The sequence below is a fragment of the Culex quinquefasciatus genome, chromosome 1 (assembly GCF_015732765.1).
Source record: "Culex quinquefasciatus strain JHB chromosome 1, VPISU_Cqui_1.0_pri_paternal, whole genome shotgun sequence".
Lineage (NCBI taxonomy): Eukaryota > Metazoa > Arthropoda > Insecta > Diptera > Culicidae > Culex > Culex quinquefasciatus.
The window spans coordinates 38,062,971-38,087,598 of NC_051861.1; the positions used below are offsets into that span (position 1 = coordinate 38,062,971).

Below are 24,628 nucleotides of genomic sequence, written 5' to 3' on the forward strand. Positions count from 1 at the left end.
ACTTCGACTCCAGCTCTCCAAAAATACCCGACTCCACACGGAAGAGAGAATTATCGCAAATGTTACGGGAAATTATTTAAAAGTCCTTTACGCGAAACTAGTTTGAGATACCGTGGAGAATTTCCCGTGTCCCCTGAAAAAAAAAAATTGAGCATCAACACTTCTTCCATACCTTTTTCCTTTACCCTCGGTGCGCGGTAGAGATAAAGCAGCCGGCATCGAAACCGACTACTTTATCGACTTCATTTTGCTGGGCGAGATAGGACGTCGTCTATTCTTAGACGATGATTCAGCACTTTTTCACTCTTGCACTAAAAAAACAAATGGCAGCACGATCGCCACGTCCCTATGGACGCCTGTCATGGTGTTGAGGATCCGATGCAGATGGAATTGGTTTTAATACCAATTACCAATTCCTACACACTCATTTTTGATTTTCTGCCAAAGTTCGGCATAAAAATCTGAGTGTGTAAATGTTAAAAAAAATGTCTACGAGTTTTTTTTTGTTATTCCAATTATTGCCACTCAAAATAAATTCAACATCCAATTTATAAATAAATAAAAAAAATACATTAAAAATTTAACCAGATTTTTTTTAAGAACAGCATTAAACATTTTGCCAGTTATGCTGATGTCATAAATTTGAAAAATGTTTTAAAATTAAGTAGGGGAAACATACCCTTTCTAATCAAACACCTATCTTCGACATATACAGTATGGCCCATAAAAAATGCGACATGTGCATTTTTTCACAGAAAAAATGGTGCCATTCTTAAATTTATTTAACAATCTGATTTTTTATGTATTATGGTGTTAGTTTAGTATGTTTTGAAGATATCGTCATGATAATTTTTTGCAGTTCACCAAAACTGTGTACAGGCGGTCTACAACTATGAATGTGTTTTTGGAACAATATTTACCCTAATTAAATAATTTATATTTCAAAAACGAAACAGTTTAAAATATCCAACAATGAACCGAAAGCATCATTAGAAGTCCTTCTTAAATACGCCCAATCAAGAAAGTTTTTTAATTTTGTTAAAATTGGTAATTTGTGTGAAAAATGCCATTTTGGATATTATTTTGTGTGATTCTGTCAAAATAAATCAATAACTTAAAACCGTTGTCGATGGCTCACAAGCGTGCCCAGCGGCTCTATATTGTTAAAAGTCACATCAGAGCATCTGTTAGTATCAATTACCATCATTAGTAGCATTTGTTTTTTTCGTTGAAACATTGCAGGCTCAAAAATATACCAAAAATTGATGCATTTTCAGAATCGGGATATTTTTGAAAAGTTCACTATTTTACTATAACTGGTAAATAGAATGCGTAAAATTCGGTGGAACTAACTCTTACAACTCTCAAAAACAGTAACCTTGAAGGCTGTATACTTTTTAGTCCATAAAAATACCATAATAGGCTATCCAGATCGACCAATATGAAAAAAAGTATGTTTTTCTTTATATGGCCTGGGCGTAGAGCAAATTGGAAAATTATAAATTTCAATGAGCTGTAACTTATTTTATGCTAAGAGAATGGTTTTAAAGGCATTGATTGTTTGTTTTGAACCTATTTAACATGTACACTAGGATGTAACAAAAATGACTTTTTGGCGGGCATTCAAGGGTTTGTTCCGGTGGGCATACTAAGCTCAAATCCAAAATATGAGCTTGATTGGACGTAACAGGAGCTGGTGCTCCGCCCATCAATTTTAAATGGGATTTAACCCGTAAAAAAAGATTTTTTCAAAAATGTCACTTTTTGAGGCATTTTGGCCACCAATGCGTTTACCAAAAACATCACTGGCGTGTAGGCCAGATCTTTGCGCATCTTGTGGTATATATAACATTGACATTTGGAGCACCCTGGAGCTCGGTACAGGCCTTCAAAGTTTGGCATTTTTTTCGAAAAATCGGCTCCGGCAAAATCAAATGGCGTCTAGGGCGTCGCGAGGCGCGACGCATATCTTTTTTGCCGGGACCGATTTTTCGAAAAAATGCCAAACTTTGAAGGCCTGTACCGAGCTCCAGGGTGCTCCAAATGTCAATGTTATATATACCACAAGATGCGCAAAGATCTGGCCTACACGCCAGTGATGTTTTTGGTAAACGCATTGGTGGCCAAAATGCCTCAAAAATTGACATTTTTGAAAAATTCTTTTTTTACGGGTTAAATCCCATTTAAAATTGAAGGGCGGAGCGTCAGCTCCTGTTACGTCCAATCAAGCTCATATTTTGGATTTGGGCTTAGTATGCCCACCGGAACAAACCCTTGAATGCCCGTCAAAAAGTTATTTTTGTTACACTCTAATGTACACATGCTACATACATCATAAATAGTAAAAATAGTCCCGATTTACACCTATTAACAATGTCGCATTTTTCAAGGAACACAATACTGTAAAGAGTTTGATGCTCGAATAAAGCTCCAAAAATACTATTAAGGCTATAAACTTACCAGCAACAGCACCGCCGCAAGTACGCTCGCAAATTTATGCCATTTACTGGCCAAAAAGATCAAATTCAATGCACTTTTGATAATAACTTCTATTTTGCGAGACCATTTTTCATCATTTTGGTAGCACACACACCCACACGCAAGATGAGCGGTTAACTGCTTAACGAAAGTCGCCATCAATATCTTTTCACTTGCGCTAACGTTTTCAAAGCGCTTAAGATATGAAATTGTTTCCAACTACCGGCAACAAGTTCTTTTGTACATTAGTTAGTCACTCACTTGAAAAATAATTCCGAAACATGTAAATAATTAGCAAGCGCCATCAAAAAAACAAACGCGCCAAGTCTTTTGACGTTTGAATTTTGACGACCCATTCCAATCGAAGGCTGAAGAAAATCGAGCCAGAAGCGAAGGCAAATAAAGAACAAAGGGTGGCCACCAACACCACCAGCTGCGCCTGTTGGAGTGAGCCAGTGATGCCAGCAAACTTTCTCTAAAAATGTTACTTTTCGTGAGTGTTCGCTTAAAATTTCATCAATTTTGGCAGCACGAAGCAGACCCAAAAGATCGCTGGAAGACAAAAAGAACTAAGCTGAAAATAGGAAAATGGGCGTGGCCCAATGCACTCAACTGATTAGAATGCATTTGGAAAATATTTTTTTCAAATGCTTGTAAAAGAAAAAGCATTACTTTTAATAAAAGTGAAAATAAACAGAAATATTCACAAAAAAAATGCTCTACTCGTTGGTGAACTTGGTTTTAGTAAATTTCAAGGAACACTCCAGATTATCCAGCATCATTTAAACACGACCGCTTATTAGTCTTAAAATGGGTATATTTACTCTAACATGTTTCCCTTTAGTTTTATGTTTTTCTTTTATTTTTTTTGTTTTGAAATTTGAAAATTAAATCTCTTTTCATACAACATGCACAAAATAAACGTCATATAATCAATCCATTTAAGATTTTTTCATTGTTAATTTTTTATGTTACTTTTTGTATGCCTGTTGGAAACAAAATATAAATTGAAAGATATTTTTATAATGGTTTTGGATTGGGATCTATCATTTATAACGATAGATAATTGGGTCCTAAAATGAAGCTTAGATTGCTGATATTATTGTTCACAGCGATAAAGATTATTTTTCTGAGTACAATGACCCTTTGTACGACCACAAAGAGTTTAAAATGGATTTTTAAATCAATTTTGAAAAATTAACCTCGCGGTCCTTCTTGACAGAAAGCTCCTACTTGACAGCTCGTTCCAAGGGGACCATAGTTAATCCATCGAAAAAATGTTTTTGTTTGCACTACAATGGAAAAAAAAGTGATCAGAAATGGTTTTTAATCGAGTTTTTTACCGTTGTACATAAACATTGACATAGGGCTTTAGTACCCAAATTCAAAAAATCTGGACTATCAGGCAACATGTCTGAGGAAGAAAAACTTTGTAAATTTCTCGAATCAATTTTCACTTTTACGAAAGTGATCCTAATCAAATTGCTACATATACATCAAGTCTAACCCAAAAAAAGAAAACACCGACTCTTGAACGATCGGGCTTAGTTGGCTGTTTTTTTTTCAGATCGTCGTCGTCGTCGTCGTCGTCGTCGCTGACTTTGCCCTCGCTAACGCCAACACTTTGGCGCGCAAACAGTTTTTTTGGCTCTTGCTGACGTCTCAATTTGTAGTCTACTGAGAGGAATTCTCTCGGCAATTGTGAAAACTGAATTTAAACTGCTCTTTTTGCATCTGCAAATTTCGCTCTTATTAGTTTATGTTGATAAAATTACAAGGATATATTTTTTAAAATATATTTATACAATTGAAAAAATGAATGAAAAAAAGTTGTTTATTTTTTCTCTTGAGGCGTTAACGTTTATTTGTGTGTGGTCGAACCAGTTTTTTTGTGCTTCTTGGCTTTCCCCAAAAACCAAACATCTGCTCAGTCGACCTGGCTAAACGTTTGCTCATGTGGTGAGTGTTCAGGGTTACCAGGTCTGAACAAAAAAAAAATCTGGAAAAACCGGGCAAGCCACTTTCCACAATGTAATAAGCAATGTTGTGTTCAAATACGTTGTTTTTTCACTTTTTATACATTGTAGCTTCACAAAATAAACTAAATACACCAATTCAATAAAGTGTGGAAGAAATAGATTTTTTTTCTAATTGCCCCTCAAAAAATCTGGCAACCCTGTGTGTGTGTGTGTACCTCTACACCAAACTAAACTAAACAGTGGGATTTGGCGCGCACACCCGATAAGAATAGAGATTTTTTTTTCTTCGTTCGTGGATTCTGTTCGGCTTTGAGTCGTAATGGGGACTGTGGTTGACAAGAGGAAGAGGGAGGAGTGGGCAAACTAAGTCAAGGTGGCTAAGTCGACTTTTTATCATTTTTTTTTCATTAGAGGAAAAAATGTCTTTTCTGACAATCGGGAACAAAAAGCAGTTTTTGCACCCAATTTTACGATCTTTTCCGATGTATGTGAATAACTTTGATAAGAAACAGCAGCATTTTCCTTAGATTAGATTACAAAAAGGTTGCTGATATAATTTTCTATTTTTCCGTCTTTTTCAAAAAATTTGTTTGTTTTTGAATTCTCTTGAACAGGAATTGTTTTTTTTTTTAAATGGGTTTCCTTAAATCAGTTTCCTTGCGGGCTAAATTTTCACCGAGTTGGATAAACACGACGAGTGCTGAAATAATCATGTTTTGCAACGAGTTCCATACAACATTTTTTGCAATTCTGAAAAACTCCCTTTGAATGGAATTGTAGATCAAATGTCCATGTGTTTAGTCAATCCACTGTTTAAATCAAAACAATGTTGAAAAGTATTACTTTTCGAAACAAGTGCTGAGAAGTTCAACTTTTTCGCATCCATTTGAGTGCTGAAAAGTTACTGAGGAGAGGCTATAAAATCACTTGAATAATGAACTTATTAGTTTGACCTCGTAGACCCACCTTCACGTAGACATATCGACTCAGAATCATGTTCTGAGCAAATGTCTGTGTGGATGTGTATAGGTGCACCCAAACGAAAAATATATCTCAAAATCTGCAACAGTGAATTTGTTGCAGAAAATGTTATATTTTATTACATTTTTTGCAGCAAGCCCATAGATCATTTTTGCCCGCGTGTAAACACGTCAGCGATCTGCAGTTCTCACCAACACATAGAATGCTGGCGCGTCCCCGAGCAACAATCTAGAGAGAACATTATGTTCGCGCTCTGTCCCTCACCATTCATCAAGCGTCCATGGCGCGGTGGTAGCGTGTCGGATCAGCAACCTAGAAGTTGTGGATGGTTCAATCCTCGTTCTGCTAAGGTTTTTTTTTCTGCAATACAATCAATCTGCCGTCGGTAATGTCGATAATTGTCGGTAACGGGCAAAAATGTCATACCCCTATATCGCAAAAAATGCATGAGGACAGTTTTCATGCAGATTCTGATATACTTTCATGCTGCCATGCATCAAAATCATGCGACCGCCGGTTGGGTGTGGGTGGACTAAAAAATTGTCATTCGATTATCTCCGGACTGGATGAACGGATTTTGACCGTATTAGTCTCATTCGATCCGTCTTGGGGTCCCATAGGTCTATATTTAAAATAAGCAAGTTCGGTTAAGTACTTGAAAAGTTATGCTTAAAAACGATTTTGGTGAATGTCCGGAAGATTGTAAAAAGGGTGTTTTTTGCAAGAAAATCTATCATGTTATACATTTTCAGAAAGGTATGAGCAATTCTCTATGAAATCGGCATTTTTTCTTCAATTTTAATTTTTGTATTTTTTAATCCGGCTGAAACTTTTTTGGTGCCTTTGGTATGCCCAAAGAAGCCATTTTGCATCATTATTTTGTCCATATAATTTTCCATACAAATTTGGCAGCTGTCCATACAAAAATGATGTATAAAAAATCAAAAATCTGTATCTTTTGAAGGAAAAATCAAAATCTGTATCTTTTGAAGGAATTTTTTGATCGATTTGGTGTCTTCGGGAAAGTTTGTGGGTCTCGTGGCGCAGGGGTAGCGGCTTCGGCTGCCGATCCCGATGATGCTATGAGACGCGGGTTCGATTCCCGCCTTATCCACTGAGCTTCTATCGGATGGTGAAGTAAAACGTCGGTCCCGGTTTCTCCTGTCTCGTCAGAGGCGCTGGAGCAGAAATCCCACGTTAGAGGAAGGCCATGCCCCGGGGGGCGTAGTGCCAATAGTTTCGTTTTCGGGAAAGTTGAAAACAATGATACACGGAAATTATTTTTTTGGTGATTTTTTATTTCACTTTTGGTCACTAAAACTTGATTTGCAAAAAAAAACACTATTTTTTTTTATTTTCTTATAAGTTTTAGAGGATATAAATTGCCAACTTTTCAGAAATTTCCAGGTTGTTCAAAAAATCTTTGAGCGAGTTATGAATTTTTTAATCAATACCGATTTAAAAAAAAATCGAAATATTGGACGCAAAAATTTTTCAACTTCATTTTTCGATGCAAAATCGAATTTGCAATCAAAAAGTACTTCAGTGAAATTTTGATAAATTGCACCGTTTTCAAATTAAATCCATGTTTAGGTGACTTTTTTGAAAATAGTCGTAGTTTTTTTATTTTTTAAATTAGTGCACATGTTTGCCCACTTTTGAAAAAAAAATATTTTTGAAAAGCTGAGAATTCTCTATATTTTGCTTTTTTGAACTTTGTTGATACGACCCTTAGTTGTTGAGATATTGCCATGCAAAGGTTTAAAACAGGAAAATTGATGTTTTCTAAGTCTCAACCAAAAAATCCATCATTTTCTAATGTCGATATCTTAGCAACTATAGGTCCGATTTTCAATGTTAAAACATGAAACTTTCGTGAAATTTTCTAATCTTTTCGAAAAAAATATTTTCAAAACTTTCAAGTCAAGACTAACATTTCAAAAGGGCCAAACATTCAAGATTACGCCCATTTAAAATGTTAGTCTCGGTTTAAAAATTTTGAAAATATTTTTTTCGAAAAGATCGAAAAATTTCGGGAATGTTTCATATATTAAAATTGAAAATCGGACTACTAGTTGCTGAGATATCGACGTTAGAAAATGGTGGGTTGTTTGGGTGAGACTTAGAAAACATCAATTTTCCTGTTTTTAAACCTTTGCATTGCAATATCTCAGCAAATAAGGGTCGTATCAACAAAGTTCAAAAAAGGAAAATATAGAGAATTCTCAGCTTTTCAAAAATATTTTTTTTCAAAAGTGGGCAAACATGTGCTCTTATTTAAAAAAATGAATAACTGCGACTATTTTCAAAAAAGTCACCTAAATATGGATTTAACTCGAAAACGGTGCACTTTATCAAAATTTTACTGAAGTTCTTTTTGATTGCAAATTCGATTTTGCATCGAAAAATGAAGTTGAAAATTTTTTGCAACCAATATTTCAATTTTTTTTAAATCAGTACCGTCAGTAAGGGTGACTATGGGTCAAAAAACGATACACCTCTCGTATTTTCTGAATAACAAAAACAATTTAAATAACATCGAAAATCTTTCAACGTAGATTTGTTCTTAGATAGTTTACTAACATTTTCCCAAAATATGGTGGATTTTGATGAACACTACCTTAAATGCCAATTGTTTGAAAATTGACCCAATCTCACCCCTTAGAGGAGGAGACATTGGGTCAAATGAAACTAAAATGATGCTCAAATACAACGATATGGTAAAAACAAGTCATCCAACAGTGTTTCTTGTTCGAGGGAATCGTATTGACACGCTACAATGTTTGAAGTGGAGATTTTCAAACATTTGGGTAGTTTTCGAGCAATTCTAACAAAAATATTAGAAAAATGATTTTTCGAGAGGTCATTTTTGGCCAAAAACGTACCTCAACTTTAGACAGCTGCCAAAATAATAGAACTTGTTCTTGGAACGAGATTTTTTCAGCGAATTCATCTTAAGATGTCCCCTACACAACTCTTTTGACAGAATTCAGTTTCATTGAGAAGAACCTGAGAAATGGTAAAATCTGTAAAAAATCACTTTGACCCAATCTCACCCCCCAGACCCAATGTCACCCCCACTGACGGTATTGATTTCAAAATTCATAACTCGCTCAAAGATTTTTTGCACAACATGAATTTTTTTTGTAAAGTTGGCATTTGATGTCCTCTAAAAAATATCAAAAAATAAAAAAAAATAAATATAGTGTTTTTTGCAAATCAAGTTTTAGTGATAAAAAGTTAAATAAAAAATCACCAATTTTTTTCCCGGTGTTACATTCTTTTTTCCAGTGTAGTCCGTATCCATACCTACAACTTTGCCGAAGACACCAAATCGATCAAAAATTCCTTCAAAAGATACAGATTTTTGAATTTTCACATATCATTTTTGTATGGACAGCTGTCAAATTTGTATGGAAAATTATATGGACAAACTAATGATGCAAAATGGCTTCTTTGGGCATACCAAAGGCACCTTAAAAGTTTCAGTCGGATTAAAAAATACAAAAAAAAACGAATGACCGAAATCTGAGAGAACTGCTCGTATTAAAAAGACCTTTCCAATGAGTCCAAAACATCGAAGATCTGACAACCCTATCGAAAGTTATTAGCACTTAAGTGTTATTTATACACGTTTTGGAGGCCGGATTTCAGATATTGTGATAGAAATATTGCCTGAATCGTTGAATAGGTTTTTTTTATCTGACCTTGCCGATGAGCCAGAAATATTTTATGCCTGTGAACCCTATCAAAAGAAATGAGTAATAAAGTTGTTGACTTTATGAATGTGAGGAAGGCACCAACCACCTAAAGGTGGATTAAGTAACGTTTTTTTTATTTTGGTTCTATCTTTCCACAGACGGCTGTCTGAGATTAAACCATTTCATTTAAAATTTAACAACCGATAAACGGGAAATGTCTCATCCGCAGCATCCGATTGCTTGCCTTGAGAATAATACTATGATTTTGGGTCGCATCATCATCTTCTATGATGAATCCTGACCAAAAACCCTATCCTACTAACACATTTTCAGGTTCCTGGCGCTCGTGGGGTGTAAGCACAGGGCAAACCAGCTGCCCTAGTAGCAACCTGCGCTAACTTACATTCCCGTCCCTTAAAATCGAGATCTACAACCTGACATGGCGGGCGCCGTAGGTGACCAATGACTGTTCGCACCTATTCGCAACTGACCTAGGTTTAGCAATCATGGTGATTTATCTTTCCAGCGCATACCATGGGTGGTCTCTCATGCTCGAAACAATCTCATAAGTACGACAAACTCTGACACAAAAATCAAATATTGTTATTTCCAATTTTGTAGATTACTTTTGTTTTTTTTTTTTTTCTTTTCATTTTTTGCGTAGTCTTGATGTAATGAGCGCAAACAGCAACCAACTGGCCAATCAACCAAGTTGAGGACACATACGGTCCATTGACTATTGACTTGTAACGGTGCCAAAAGTATACTTTGCCATCTTGAGAAATTTTTCAACTGGTTGTAAGGTAGTAATATTTTTTTACAGTATTCCGAGTATGTTTTTTTAAATAACATTTTATGATACTTTGAAGAAACTTCATACTTTCTTTATAAAGCAATGTAAAAAACACCTCTTTCACCACACAAGCCACAGCTGGTCGGGGCAATAATAAACATTGGCACAGTTTCCCGCTCTCAACCCATATGTTCCGATCGATGCCGGTTGTCCGTGTGACGTTGTTTCTGTAACACTAATGGGTTGTTTCCTCTTGTTTGGTTTTCCACTTTTTCCAGGGAGGCAACAACGCCGGCCACACCGTCGTCGTCAACGGCGTCGACTTTGATTTCCACCTGCTGCCCAGCGGTATCATCAACGAGCGCTGCAAATCAATTATTGGTGAGTTTTGGTTTTTTGCTTTCCGTTTTTTTTGTATTGATTTAATAGTTTTTAAAGGGCTGTTGTTATCCATTAGCAATGCCTCCAAGGTCATGGGACCTTAAAACTCCGAAAGTATCGACCAAATTTCCCCAAAACTAGAGGGGGACTACAATTATGAACGCTCGCTCAACGGTATTTTGTCATCCATAGACAAGTTTCTTTACAGATGGATAGATAAAAGGGGTTTGCCAATTTGCCACACAGTTTGATGGTTTGTGACAAAATTTGAAGGTTACAAACTTTGTTTTATTGCAAAAGTTGCGGTCGCGTGATCAAAAGCAATAAACTAAAGTAATTCAATAAACAGCGACAATTTGTTGAATTGAGTTAAAAACTTGAACCGTTTTAGAACTTTAGCATTTATAGATTAACCGCCAGCAGAAATGTTGCTGATGAGAGAACTGCTGAAAGCGGGTAGTACCGAAATAGAACACATCCGAATGATCGCCGACGCCGCGGACGGACTCTCTAGGTGATTGATGAAAATTTACTGCCCACCGCCCCCACCAACAGCGTGATGATGGCTATCAGCAGAGCAACAGCTGTAGTAAGGGTTGAGGGGTAGGGTTACCAAACTTATGGTTGTACAGTATGTAAAAAAAGTATTTACACCCCTTGGGCACTATGCACATTTTGTGATGAAACATGTAAAAAATTTAAAGTTTGACAGAAACCTAGTATTACTTTTTGTTCAGAAACTCATGCCAAACATTTTGCTACATAAAGCTCATGAAAAGATGATTTCTATAAAAAGTTATATAACAAATACTATTACAAAAATAAAAAAGGTGCAAAAAAAGTTTGTACACCTTTCGAAAAATTAACATAAATAATGTTATTTGTTGACAAATCACCATAAATCCAGTCTCCCAACTCCAAATAGGCATCCTTGACTGATTAAAAAAATAATTTGGATTGAATATAAAGTTTACTAACTACTTAGTATAAAAGTTTATATAACTCTGGAAATTCTATATAAAACTTATATAAACTTAATTTTGCAAACTTTTAATACAATAAATGTCAATATATTACCATAGAATTGCTAAATAAACATTTTGGAGTGGGTATAACACCGTTTTGGGGGTATTTGTATCGATAGAACAGATTTTTCGTTGGAATTTCGTACCAACCCGGAATTACGTCGTCGGAAAATCCGCCGGCATCTGAACCGGTCCACAATTCTTGAGTCAGCCTATGTGGCATCAGAAAGGGCATAAAATTTCCGATCTTTTGATACCCATACATCCAGGTTTTCTATAAAACCCACGTTTTTAAATACCTAAGCAAAAACGTTGTTATGGTTTCGTTTGAGCAACCTGCCAAAAATGTATGGAATTTCGGAATTTTTGTTCTCGTGTATCAAAAGATCGGAAATTTTATGCCCTTTCCGATACCACATAGGTTGACTTGTGAATCGTGGACCGGTTCGGATGCCGGCGGATTTTCCGACGACGTAATTCCGGGTTGGTACGAAATTCCAACTAAAAATCTATTCTATCGATACAAATACCCCCAAAACGGTGTTATACCCACTCCAAAATGTTTATTTAGCAATTCTATGGTAAAATATTGACATTTAGTTGAATTAAAAGTTTGCAAAATTAAGTTTATATAAGTTTTATATAGAATTTCCAGAGTTATATAAACTTTTATACTAAGTAGTTAGTAAACTTTATATTCAATCCAAATTATTTTTTTAATCAGTCAAGGATGCCTATTTGGAGTTGGGAGACTGGATTTATGGTGATTTGTCAACAAATAACATTATTTATGTTAATTTTTCGAAAGGTGTACAAACTTTTTTTGCACCTTTTTTATTTTCGTAATACTATTTGTTATATAACTTTTTATAGAAATCATCTTTTCATGAGTTTTTTGTAGCAAAATGTTTGGCATGAGTTTCTGAACAAAACGTAGTACTAGGTTCCTGTCAAACTTCAAATTTTTTACATGTTTCATCACAAAATTTGCATAGTGCCCAAGGGGTGTAAATACTTTTTTTACATACTGTATGTCTTATTGTTTTTGTTTGAAACATTACGAAACAAGAGACTGGATCTTACAATTTAATATTTTTTGTCCTTAATATCACGGAGAAAAAACCGTTCTGAAAATCGTGAACAAATGTGCATGTAATCGCGTACTTTCGCCGTTCATGAAATCGTGAACTTGTTCATGATATCATGAAGAAAAAAACACGATATCGTGCAGATTGTTCATAAAATCGCGAACTGAATCTTATGTCTAAAAAAGCTTTCCTGTTTCATGTCAGTTGCTAACGAAAGCTTGGTTTTGTGACGCCACCTACCTGTGAAGTGTTTTGCCCGAGATTGCCTTCTAACATCTCATGCACTAACACAAGTTCAACGCAGTCTTTTGTTTATGTGTGGAGTGAAGCGAATTTTGACGTGTTCAAACATGTTTCTGAAGATCAATTCACTTAAAAGCCAAAACCAAACTATCTGATTTGTTTATTCTTTTAATATTAATAATTTTATTTTCATTTTTTACAGCTCTTTCCAAATTGCCTATAGTTGATCCATTTATAAAAAAATGTCAAGAAAAGTTCGCAGGCACAAAATATAATTTTGAATTTGGTAGATTTTGAAGAGAAATGTGTTTTTATTTAAGTTTAGTTTATAAATTTGTCGGTGTCTTCATAATATTTGCATGGTTTTCAATAATTTCATTAATAGTTTCTTATGATTGCATTACAAATACATGCGCTGTACTTAAACATTTATAAGTTTCAAAAATAAAGTTATTAAAGTTAGCAGGATACCAGTGCATTTAAAAAGTTCATTGATCCTGCAATTTTTTATTGAAGTTTTTGGATCAAAAAATAATTTACAAAAAAAAACAATTTTCATTGAAAAATGTCATAAAAGCGTTGTAAACTATTCAGAATACATTGTATAATGCTTCTCGATGAATTTTAAAGCAAATACAAACTTTTTATTCTTTTAGGAAATTTATAATGTTGGGAACACAGATCGGTTAAAGACGTACATCGGTATTTCACACAAAATCAAAATATGTAGGTTAGAGGTACGACTATAAAGAATTTATAATGGATTTTTGATTCAATTTTCAAACATTAACTTCATGGATCTTCTTGCCATAAAGCATCCTACTTGACAGCTTGTTTGAATGGAACCATAGTTAATCTATTGTAAAATGTTGTCTTGTCATTGTTTGTTGCACTTAAATGAAAAAGTGATCAGAAATATTTTGACAAACAACTTTGTTTTAAAGGCTTATCTGAGGTGTTAATCCATTTTTTTTTCGAAAATGTCACGTTACCGTGTTGCACCCGATGGGGGAAATAAATACCAAACCATACTAGTTTGGTTAGTATGGGACCATCCATAAACCACGTAGACACTCCCCCTGTGGACAATTGGGTACTAAAGCCCTATGTCAATTTTTATTTACAACGGTAAAAAACACGATTAAAAACCAGTTCTAATCACTTTTTTTAATTTAATGCAAAAAAAGGCAAGACAACATTTTTTCGATTGATAAACTATGGTCCCCTTGGAACGAGCTGTCAAGTATGACCTTTTCCTTTCAAGAAGGACCATGAAGTTAATTTTTGAAAATTCAATTAAAAATCCATTTTAAATCATTTATGGTCGTTCAAAGGGTCATAGTACTCAGAAAATAAGCTTTGTCGTTATGAGCAATAAGATCACAAATTTAAACTTCATTTTAGGACCCAATTGTCCATACCCAAAAATTACGGACGTCTCATCACACTCACAGTGTCCTGTTGCAAACAATAATCGAGGTTCCTAAATTGGCTTAGATTGCTGATATTATTGTTTACAGCGATAAAGCTTATTTTTCTGAGTACAATGACCCTTTGTACGACCATAAAGAGTTTAAAATGGATTTTTAAATCAATTTTGAAAAATTAACCTTGCTTGTAAGCTTAAAGCTCATCGATATCGAAAAGTTCAGGGGATTCGAAAAGTTTAGCAGCGTGAACAAGTGTGCATGATTTGCGTTTAGTTCATGGAAAGTGTTCATGGTACGTTTTCGTACCGTAGAATATCATGCTGTTCCCGATTTCGTGGTACATTGTTCACGAATTCCGGAACGCTTTTTTCTCCTATAGGAGTCGTCTCCCTGGGTCCTGTCTCGGTGGAGTCGCTGGTAGGCAGTTGGACTAACAATCCAAAGGATACCTAGTTTCGAGTAGGAATCTCGCAATCGAGAACGCCAAGGCAATGCTGTAGAGCGAATAATTTGATTTTTGTTTTTGTTAGTTAAATACAAATTTGAACCAGTAGGTGGGCGAAAACTGGAGCAGGGCGAAAACTGGGTTCTCTACCCAGTTCAATTATATGTGGTCGAAAAATGTCAAAGAGACCGGCCGGGAATTGAGCCTTGGACCTTCCGCTCATGATGCGAAAGCCGTAGCCACTTTTCAATGGATCGGTCCTAAAAATAAGTATTTTAAACAGTTGAAATTTTCTGATATGTTTGGGGGACAAAACCTGGGCCCTAAAAATCAGAGGCTGAATTTTATTTTTTTGTATACAGGCGTCGTTTCTGCAAACTGTCAAAAAGTTTGTTTGTTTGTTTGTCGTAGTCTAATAACTCCATAAGAAATTCAATTCCCTACAACTTTGTCGAAGGGTGAAAATCGATCCGAGATGATTCCTATTTTTCTATCATTTTTTTATCTTAGAGAGTGTCATCAGATGCCCTTGATGAAGATGAAGATGAAGAAGATGAAAATAATTAAAAACAAAAAGGGCACATAACAATCTTCACTGAAAACCAAAAAAAAAAAGTTCAAGTTTGCCCTTTTATTTTTCGATATTTTTTTGTAGTTGAGGAACTTTTTGCGTTGTAAAGTCAACTTTTCAAACATTCTTCTTCGACGGAGGTGGACTGGCCACATTAAGAGTTGTGTTAAAATTGAGCATTCATTTTTTCCAAATGATTTTATTGTCGCGTTTTTCTCGGAACGTCAAAATGGCGGGCGCGACAAGGTAGCACGACAGTGTCGATATAAAAAGATATATTATTAACAGTTGAAAATTTAATTTGAAGTTTAAGTTTAAACTGGGTTTGCTTTCCCTTCCTACCCGTCGATGTACCTTCCGAGTTATAATGCCATAAGAAGGGATTGAATGAACATTAGATTTCAGGCAATTATTCGGATGGATGTCTTTAAACGTTATATTTTTATCATAATTTTTATTTAAAAAAAAACTAGCTGGTAACCCTAACCCCATCGACCACTATACACACTATTATTAACTAGCATCCAAACGGCTAGGAGCGTGAATAAAAGTGAAGTTCAACAGCTGTCCCGCAGGGACGATGGAGCGCAGACTATTGATTTGCAGAGAAGGACTAACCCGAATCCCCCCGCCTAATTGCCGCACAATAATAAGCACTATCGCCGCGATGCCTTACTGTTTGGCTGGCAGTGAATTCTCAATCTATTTTAATTGTGTGTCACAAAATTAGCGCGCACGACATGGTGATGGACATGATGCCGGGCGGTCGACGGTTTGCTTCTCGGGACTTGTTGCCAGTTTGGTTGACTTTTTTGATAATTGGCTCAATTAAACAAAGCTATGATACATTTGGTTATCAGAACTGTTTGGAATTTTTGTTTTCATCCAATTTTAATCACTGTCGACGTGCCTGCCAAGCTACGATGCTACGAAATGGATTTGATGTTAATATTTTATCAACTTTTTTTTTCTATTTCCAGGCAATGGCGTTGTAATTCATCTCCCCGGCCTGTTCGAGGAGCTAGCCAAGAACGAAGCCAAGGGTCTAACCAACTGGGAATCGCGGCTCATCATCTCGAACCGGGCCCATCTGGTGTTCGATCTGCACCAGCAGGTCGATGGACTGCAGGAGGCGGAAAAGGGCGGCAAATCGCTCGGAACCACCAAGAAGGGCATCGGTCCGTGCTACTCTAGTAAGGCGACCCGCAATGGAATTCGGGTTTCCGATCTGCTCGGAGATTTCAAGGTCTTCGGCGAGAAGTGAGTCAACGCAGGCTGAGGTTATGACTGTGAATACGAGTTTTCGCCTCCTTTCTAGATTCGAATCTCTGGTCAACATGTACAAGCGCCTGTTCCCCAACTTTGAGGTGGATATCGCGGCGGAACTGGCCAGGTAGGTGTCTCGCCTGACTTTCGCTAACCCCCTGCAAACGAGATCTCGACCGGTTCCTTTCAGATATCGCGACTACGCCGACCGGTTACGACCGTTGGTGCAGGACACGGTCTCGTTCCTGCACGGTTCCCTCCGCGAGGGCAAGTCCGTCCTGGTCGAGGGCGCCAACGCCGCCATGCTGGATATTGACTTCGGTACAAGTTCAAGTTCACGAACCCCGTGGGAACCGCCGGACTCGGTGGTCGACCTGCGACTGAGTGTCGTTAATCGTTCTACTCCTTCCTCTCCCAAATCTCGCAGGAACCTACCCGTACGTGACCAGCAGCAACTGCAGCATCGGTGGAGTGCTGACCGGACTGGGGCTGCCCCCGCAAACCATCGGCGAGGTCATCGGTGTGGTGAAGGCGTACACGACCCGAGTCGGCGATGGACCGTTCCCGACGGAGTTGCATGATGTAAGTTCTGCGTCTTCTCGTTGCAAGGATTCTTAAAAAAATCAAACTTTAAACATTTTAGGAAGTGGGATCGCTGCTGCAGACCCGTGGTGGAGAGATTGGTGTTACGACCAAGCGAGTACGTCGTTGTGGCTGGCTGGATCTGGCCCTGCTGCGCTACACAGCCATGGTTAACGGATACACGGCGCTGTGCGTGACCAAGCTGGACATTCTGGATACGCTTAAGGAGATTAAGGTCGCAGTGAGGTGAGTGCAATCTGTTTGATTAAAGATTTTGGACGAGAAGAATTCAATCTACCTTGACTGTTTGCCTTGAAAATACAATCTTGTATTTTAACCTAAAAAATAACTTTGGGACACCGTGGAGAATCTCCCTTGTCCCCTTAAAAAAGTGGAGCATCAACACTTTACGTCTTCCAAATCCTTTTCCTTACTCACGGTGCGCGGTGTAGATGGGAGCGGCCGGCAATGAATGGCTGTCATCATGATGTTCCGGTAGAATTTGCTTTGTTCCCTATTATCAATTCCTAAACATTCTGAGCTAGAGAAATCATCGCATACACATGGCGAAATCCAGTCTGCAATCCCCTAAAATCGTCATCTCCAAGCTAAGAAAAGCGTTTTCTCTAAAAGTTAATACAGTTCTATGAAGTCATAGTTTCAGAAGTGATTGAAAATCGTCTTAGATTTAATAAATTGTAACCTCTTAATTAGAGGGTGACGATTCTCGAGATTTTCAATTTCCCGGGAATCGAGAATTGAATTTGGCCATTTCCTGGGAATTCCCGGGACCCGGAAGTTTTTTTTTTCTATGCCAATTATTATTATAATTATTATAGTGGCAATAATTTTAAAGGAAATGTAATAATATTGTTTCTTTTCAATCAATTAAGTTACATTTAATCATACTTATTCTATGGAACGTTAACTTCAGTATCCTTTTCATCTTAGAAACGATTTCTACCTTTTGATATTTTTTTCTGAGTCTGCAAATACAAGATCGTTTCTTGTGCTATTTGGGACTCAAAATTGTAGTTTAAAATGTAAACGAATCTTTATTGGCACTGAGTGATTTTTCAAAAGTTTCACAAGCTGGTTGCATTATTACTAATTAGATTTTTGTGAAGTAAAAAAAAAATAACAGATATATAATTTTCCAGTAGGGGAGAGTGGGGAGACTTGATCCCCGGGGAGACTTGATCCCAAGCCTGTATCTCGTCAGCATGTGGGTAAAACAATTAGCTTTGTTCTAGAAAGTTGTGCGAAATTGACTAAAACTCATTGTAGAAAACATAGCAAAAAATTAAAAAAAAAATTAGATTGAGTTACACACATTTTTCTAAAACGAGCTGCAAAAAACTTCTTTGTTTTGATAAGTATAAAAAACACTCAAAAATTATTCAAAAAAATATTTTTTATACATGAATTGTTTGATAAACATATCAACTCCAAAACCCTTACGCATTTGACGTTAAATTTATCGTCATACTATTTTTACAATCAATTGTTTAAAAAAGTGCGTTGAGGGAGACTTGATTCCTGCATTTTTACAGTCACTGGAATCAGCCTCAAGATTAATTAATTGAGCTGGGTTTTCATACATAGTTTCCTTTAGTATAGTTGTACATAACTAACTGCAGTTTGAACCATTTTTCAAATGTTTTGTAAACAAAAATTACCAGCTTTTGTAAACATGCTCAATTTTGGTCTAAAAAAGAAAATTTTAAGTTTTTAAATATTTTGCATGCTAAATCTGCCGTTCTACGCATAATTGTCCCATGTTCAAAAAAGTGCAACTGAGAAAAACGCGATTGAAATTTTTCGACCGATTTCTGTGTTTCTACGCATAATTGTCCCGTGGTTTCCTATTCGCCCTATGTGTCCCTAATCACCCCAGTTAGCAGTTTATCATCCTTATTTGTGATTCTTTTGCTATACACCAGGTAAACAAGACATAATAATTAGTAAAACTTATGATTCCGTGTAAGAAAATACTTGGTGGGACAATTATGCGTAGAACTTTAACGATGGGACAAACAGACTTGGTGTTGTTTTTAATGAGTTTGCGAACAAAGTACCAGATTTTATGTGTTTTTCTTAAAGTACACATCAAACTAAACTCAAAAATGTCATAAAGTCAAAATCATCCAAAACTGACATGGGACAATTATGCGTAGAACGGTAGTAAACTTGTTATAATTTGAACACAAACGTACAGGTGTAATGTGAAATTGCTGTATCTTATAGAAAATTAAAAGTTTGGATTGATAAGAAACATTTTGCTTAAGATTTCTTCAAAATGTTGAAAGGGGGATCAAATTACCCCCAACATTTTGAAAATGCCGGTTTAAAATATTTTTTTAAAACGCTTGGCATTATTCTAAGAGTTTATCTGATGAAATAGCCTTATCAGCCAAACATAGTTGAATATTTAAGCTTTCCATTCATGCAAAAAGATCATAGTTTTGTGAGAAATTGACAGAGTTATGTGCGATACAAAAAAAGGGGATCAAGTCTCCCCTTTCTCCCCTACCGGCATATTTACAATATGATAAACAACTACTTAAAACGACAATTTAAACTTGTTTTTTTTTTCCTTTTAAAGGTCAACTGTAAATATTAATTGAAAAAATATTAACAGTTATCAAGAAAATCCGAATGTTCACAACTGGTGGACCGTAAACTTTACAAAGATTGATAGAGTGTTTTTTTCCAAAATATAATTGAATATTGAGGTGACGTGAAACACAAAATGACTATTTGACATAAAAAAAGGAAACCTTGATACAGCTAAATTACCCTAAGGACTTAGAATTAAAAAAAAAACAGATTATGAGGACTGCTATGCTGGAATGAGGATATGGAAATTGAACTTTTTTTGAAAAAGCTTTTCCTTCTTAGAAATAATAAATGAAAATAATTTAAAAAAAACTTTAGATTTCATTTCTGGGGTGTAACTACTAAGTATACTTCAAGATAATTTCTGGGGTCCAAATTCTTTTTTTTTTGGCTTCTCTCAATTATAGTTATTGGAATTTTCGACAAGTCAAATTTTAAACTTTTTGAATAAGAAGATCAGAGAAGCATTGGTTTATTTGAACATGGACATCGAACATTGAACTTCCAATATTCTAAACAATTTAGAATTTTTCAAATAATTTTCTGATTAGTTTATATAATTTTGCTTCGAAATTTATAAGTATGAAATTTCCCGGGAGTCTCGACCGAATTTCCCGGGAATCGAGAGGTCCAAAATTGGACGATTTCCCGGGATTTTTTTCCCGGGAATTCCCGCTCGTCACCCTCTACTCTTAATGTTAAACATTCGTGACATTTTTCGAGCTTTTCGAAGTAAATATTTCAAAATTTCACAGTCAAGACTTATTCCTGGAAAGGCCAACAAAATTCGAAAGTGTGAAAGTTGCGAAGCAAAATTGGGATGTAGTAGCACAGAACCGAGTGTTTTTCGATGAAAATTTGATTTGACATTAAAAACTAAAGTCAAAAAAACTTTTCCAGTTAATTTTCTAATTCTCTTAAAAAAAACTTTTTTTCAAAAAATCATGGGTTCTGGAGTTTTTTTTGAAAAGGTCCAAAAAACCAAATTTTTAGTTTTTGCTTTTTGGGTGTTTTTTAATACCCCTGACTCAAGGCGGTTTCAAAAACACCCAAAAATCAAAAACTGTAAATTTGGTTTATTGGACCTTAAAAAAAACTCCAGAGTTGGCTGTTAAATGTTGGTCCATAGGGGAAATATACCATTTCTAATCAAACACCTATCTTCGTCATATGGAGAGTTTGATGCTCGATTAAAGCTCGTAAAATACTATTTAGGCTATAAACTTACCAGCAACAGCACCGCCACGAGCAAGCACGCAAATGTATGCTACTTACTGGCCAAAAAGATCAAATTTAGTGCACTTTTGATCATAATTTCTATTTTGCGAGACCATTTCTCGTCATTTTGGTGGCACACACAGTGACACACGCGAGAAACCCTCAATTGCCAAAAATCAACTTTTCACTTTCGCTTACATTTTCACGGCGCTTTCGATACAAAACTGCCCCCAACTTTCGGCAACATGTTCTTTTGCACATTAGTTGGTCACTGACTTGAAAAATAATCCCGAAACATGTAAACAATTAGCAAGCGCTATCAAAAAAAAAAAACAAACGCGCCAAGTCTTTTGACGTTTCAATTTTGACGACCCATTCCAATCGAAGGCTGAAGAAAACCGAGCGAGAAGCGAAGGCAAATAAAGAACAAAGGGTGGCCACCAACACCACCAGCAGCGCCTATTGGAGTGAGCCAGTGATGCCACGAAACTTTCGCTATAAATGCTACTTTTCGTGAGTGTTCGCTTACAATTTTATCAATTTTGGCAGCACTAAGTAGACCCAAAAGATCGCTGGAAGACAAAAGGAACTAAGCTGAAAATAGGAAAATGGGCGCGGCTCAATGCACTCGACTGATTAGAATGCATTTGGGAAATATTTTTTTTAAATGCTTGTAAAAGAAAAAGCATAACTTTTAATAAAAGTGAAAATAAACTGAAATGTTCACAAAAAGTTGCTCTACTCGTTGGTGTACTTCGTTTTAGGAAATTTCAAGGAAAACTCCACATTATCCAGCATCACTCAAACACGACCGCTTATTAGGCTTATAATGGGTATATTTCCCCTACTTTTCTATGGCTCAAAAGTTGCGGTTTTGTGTTCCTTAAAACATATAAAAAAATATTTTCATTTGAACGGTGTGCAAAGCTAGATTTTTTCAGTATTCGTTTTATTTATCCAACTTGGTGAACCTCGTTAGATAAATGCACGACTTGTTCTAGAAAAAAAAAACTTCCCTTTGCAACTTGTTGCGCCAAAGTGGCCAGGCCTACTGCGTAAAGTTAACCGTAAAGATGTTCGGACTGAGTTTGAGTAGTGCTTCAGATAAAATCGCTTACCCCGTGCAGCAATCATTGTTTCGGGTGTAGGTAATCATTTGCAGTAATTGAGTCTAAAATCCTCGAAAAAAAGCTGCATCATTTGGAATGTTTTTCCTGTTTTTTTTTACAGTCTCTTCCAATTTTCTTTTCCTTTTCTCCCACTTTCTTATTCATAGTTACAACCTGAACGGCGAACGGATCAACTACTTCCCCGGTTCGATCACCGCGCTCGGCCAGGTCGAGGTCAACTACATCACCGTGCCCGGCTGGCTCACCTCGACCGAGGGGGTGCGCGAGTTCAGCGAACTGCCACCCCAGGCCCAGGACTACATCCGGCTGATCGAGAACGATCTGGGCGTGCCCGTCAAGTGGATCGGCGTCGGCAAGGGCCGGGAGTCGATCATCAACGTGAAGGATTAAGGGCAGTGTTTTGTCTGTTTTATTTTCTTCGATTGGGTTTGTCTGTGTTTCTTCTCTTTTTTTTCTCTTTCCCAAGGGATTTTAAAACTCTGTTTTTGAAGGTAGAGATATGTTTGTGTTTAGGATTAGTTCTTAATCGTGTATGAAAACTAAACCCCAACACCAAATTACCGTCACAAGTGTTGTCGTTGTCAAAATGTCAATGTCCAGGTTTTGAAACACCAGAGAGTAAAAAAAACCATACAAATAAAACGCTGTTTTAGCTCGTGTTCCTTGGCGAGGGATTTGTGTAGCGCTATAAATAGTTAACTACCGAAGTGTTTATAGATTAAGAGCAAATGGCGCAAGTTCGCACAAACAATATATAAACTACTATTACAATTACTAGAAGGAGCCTAAAAGGAGTGTGAGACAATGTCTCGGATGCCATTGTTTATAGGGTTGTTTTCCAGAGTGGTTATCAAAATTTCGCATTAAAAAAAATCAGCAATCAATTTAACTTGATGCGATTGGTGGTGAACCCCACGCATAGATTCCGAAAATCAAAAATTCCAAAGAATTGTCGTTGCGATAATCTTGACCGAGTAGGTCTGGCCGCACTGAAAGTTGTGTTTAAATTTAGTCATCTTTCCAGTAATCAGCTAAACTGCACAGCGAAGCGTTCGGTGGGAATCCCCACGCTTGGTTGCCCCACAAAAAAACAAGATTAATTGATCAACTCGCCGGTCAATTTGACACGGTAATCCAAACCTGAGCGGAGACCTTTAGGAATTTTGACAGATTGTAAAACTATTTGCGGAACAGCGGATTGTTTTTGAATTTTTAAACTTTTTGAAATTTAACCCTCTCACGCCCATGGTTACTCCAGAGCACCAAAACTTTGAACTCAAATATCTCGGAACTGACACAACTTTTCATGATGCTTTAAGTTGCAGGTGTTCATGTAGAATGTATACTAACATCTCCCCAAATTTCATCAAATTTGGTTAAGCACAAGCAAAGTTACAGTGTGAAATGTAAACAAAAATGGGCCAATTTTAGGGAAATAAATAAGACCTGTTTTCGAAAGCCCGTAAAAAATACCAAACACAAAATTTTATGAAACAAAAAATGTTTTGCTATCATTAGAACCTTGGACAAGAACCCCTGTGAATAACATTGTGAGATTGGACCGGTTTTAAGTGTTTTTCAACCTTTTTCATTTGGTGCACCAGAGCACCACCTAGGCATATGAGCAACTAAATATTCAGGAGCACTTTTTTCTAAATTACAGAAAAAGCTTATTTTTATCAAAACAAAAGTTTATAAACGTTTTGACTATTCATAAACAAGACAAAACATTGTTATTAGACCGATAATTTTATTATTTTCCTCATTTTTCATGAAAATGGTTGTTTGTGGGTTTTGAATGAGCCAATCAAAGAAACCTGAAAATGCAGAGATTTTAGAATTTGTAGTTAATACTTCAGAAATATGGTCTTACAGCAAAGAATAAGTAGTTTTTAACACATTTCGAAGCGTTTTCAAACAAATGAACCAATAGATTTGAAGAAAACGAGATTTTGTGGTTTAAAAAAAAGTTGCTCATCTTCCTGATGGTGCTCTGGTGCACCACTTCAAATTCTACTTTTTTGCCTCAATTCGATGTTTGTGGGTCAAAGTAAAGTATTTCCTGCATTATTGTACCAAAATTAAGCCATTTACTATTTTTACGATAAGCAAACAGCTCTGGGCGTTAGAGGGTTAACATGAAACATTTTTTGGGATTTTTAGAATTTAAGAATTTTATGTTTTCGCGAACTGATTTCTGCCCGTGTAGGATTGCTTACTTTTGCAATCCAAAAGTGGGTTTGGAAACAAAATTCTGTGAAAACATCCGCTAAAAAACTTTCTAAACAATGGTTCTCGAGAACATGTCAACAAAGTTGGTATCGAAACGGTGTTGCAACCAGTGTTAGAAGACCGCACAGGTCCTAACTAAACTACCCCAAATAATCTACTATGAACTCTCCGTTGAGAGAGTATGTTAACAGTACACTTATGCAGAAATAACATCGACAAACCCCCTTTACCCCCAATTGTTAGCTAGGCTGTATAAGAAAATTAGAGTTTTGTTGAAGAGGATAAAAAAGCTACTTAAACATTGAGAACAAAAAGAGAAGCTACGCTACTTAAATAAATGGGTAATGTCATTTAAGTTTTAAAACACACACAAACACACACTTTTGAAAAGGTATCCAGTTTTGGGCACTAAGTTTAGACGCTGTAAGACAAGTTGTAATATACTTAATTAGGTTAACTATTTTAA

General features: G+C 36.3%; 1 protein-coding gene across 1 annotated transcript in view; it reads left to right on the forward strand.

Annotated features, from left to right (window-relative positions):
* The window catches only part of LOC6035062 (adenylosuccinate synthetase), a 38,102-nt gene extending 15,081 nt beyond the window's left edge, over window positions 1-23,021 (forward strand). The window contains exons 2-8 of the mRNA XM_001845246.2: window positions 10,211-10,313; window positions 16,096-16,375; window positions 16,434-16,508; window positions 16,572-16,702; window positions 16,809-16,963; window positions 17,025-17,209; window positions 22,077-23,021. Of these exons, the coding sequence (XP_001845298.1) occupies window positions 10,211-10,313; window positions 16,096-16,375; window positions 16,434-16,508; window positions 16,572-16,702; window positions 16,809-16,963; window positions 17,025-17,209; window positions 22,077-22,320 (1,173 nt within the window). The 3' untranslated portion in view covers window positions 22,321-23,021. The remainder of the gene's footprint in view (window positions 1-10,210; window positions 10,314-16,095; window positions 16,376-16,433; window positions 16,509-16,571; window positions 16,703-16,808; window positions 16,964-17,024; window positions 17,210-22,076) is intronic.
* Window positions 23,022-24,628: the final 1,607 nt, after the last annotated feature.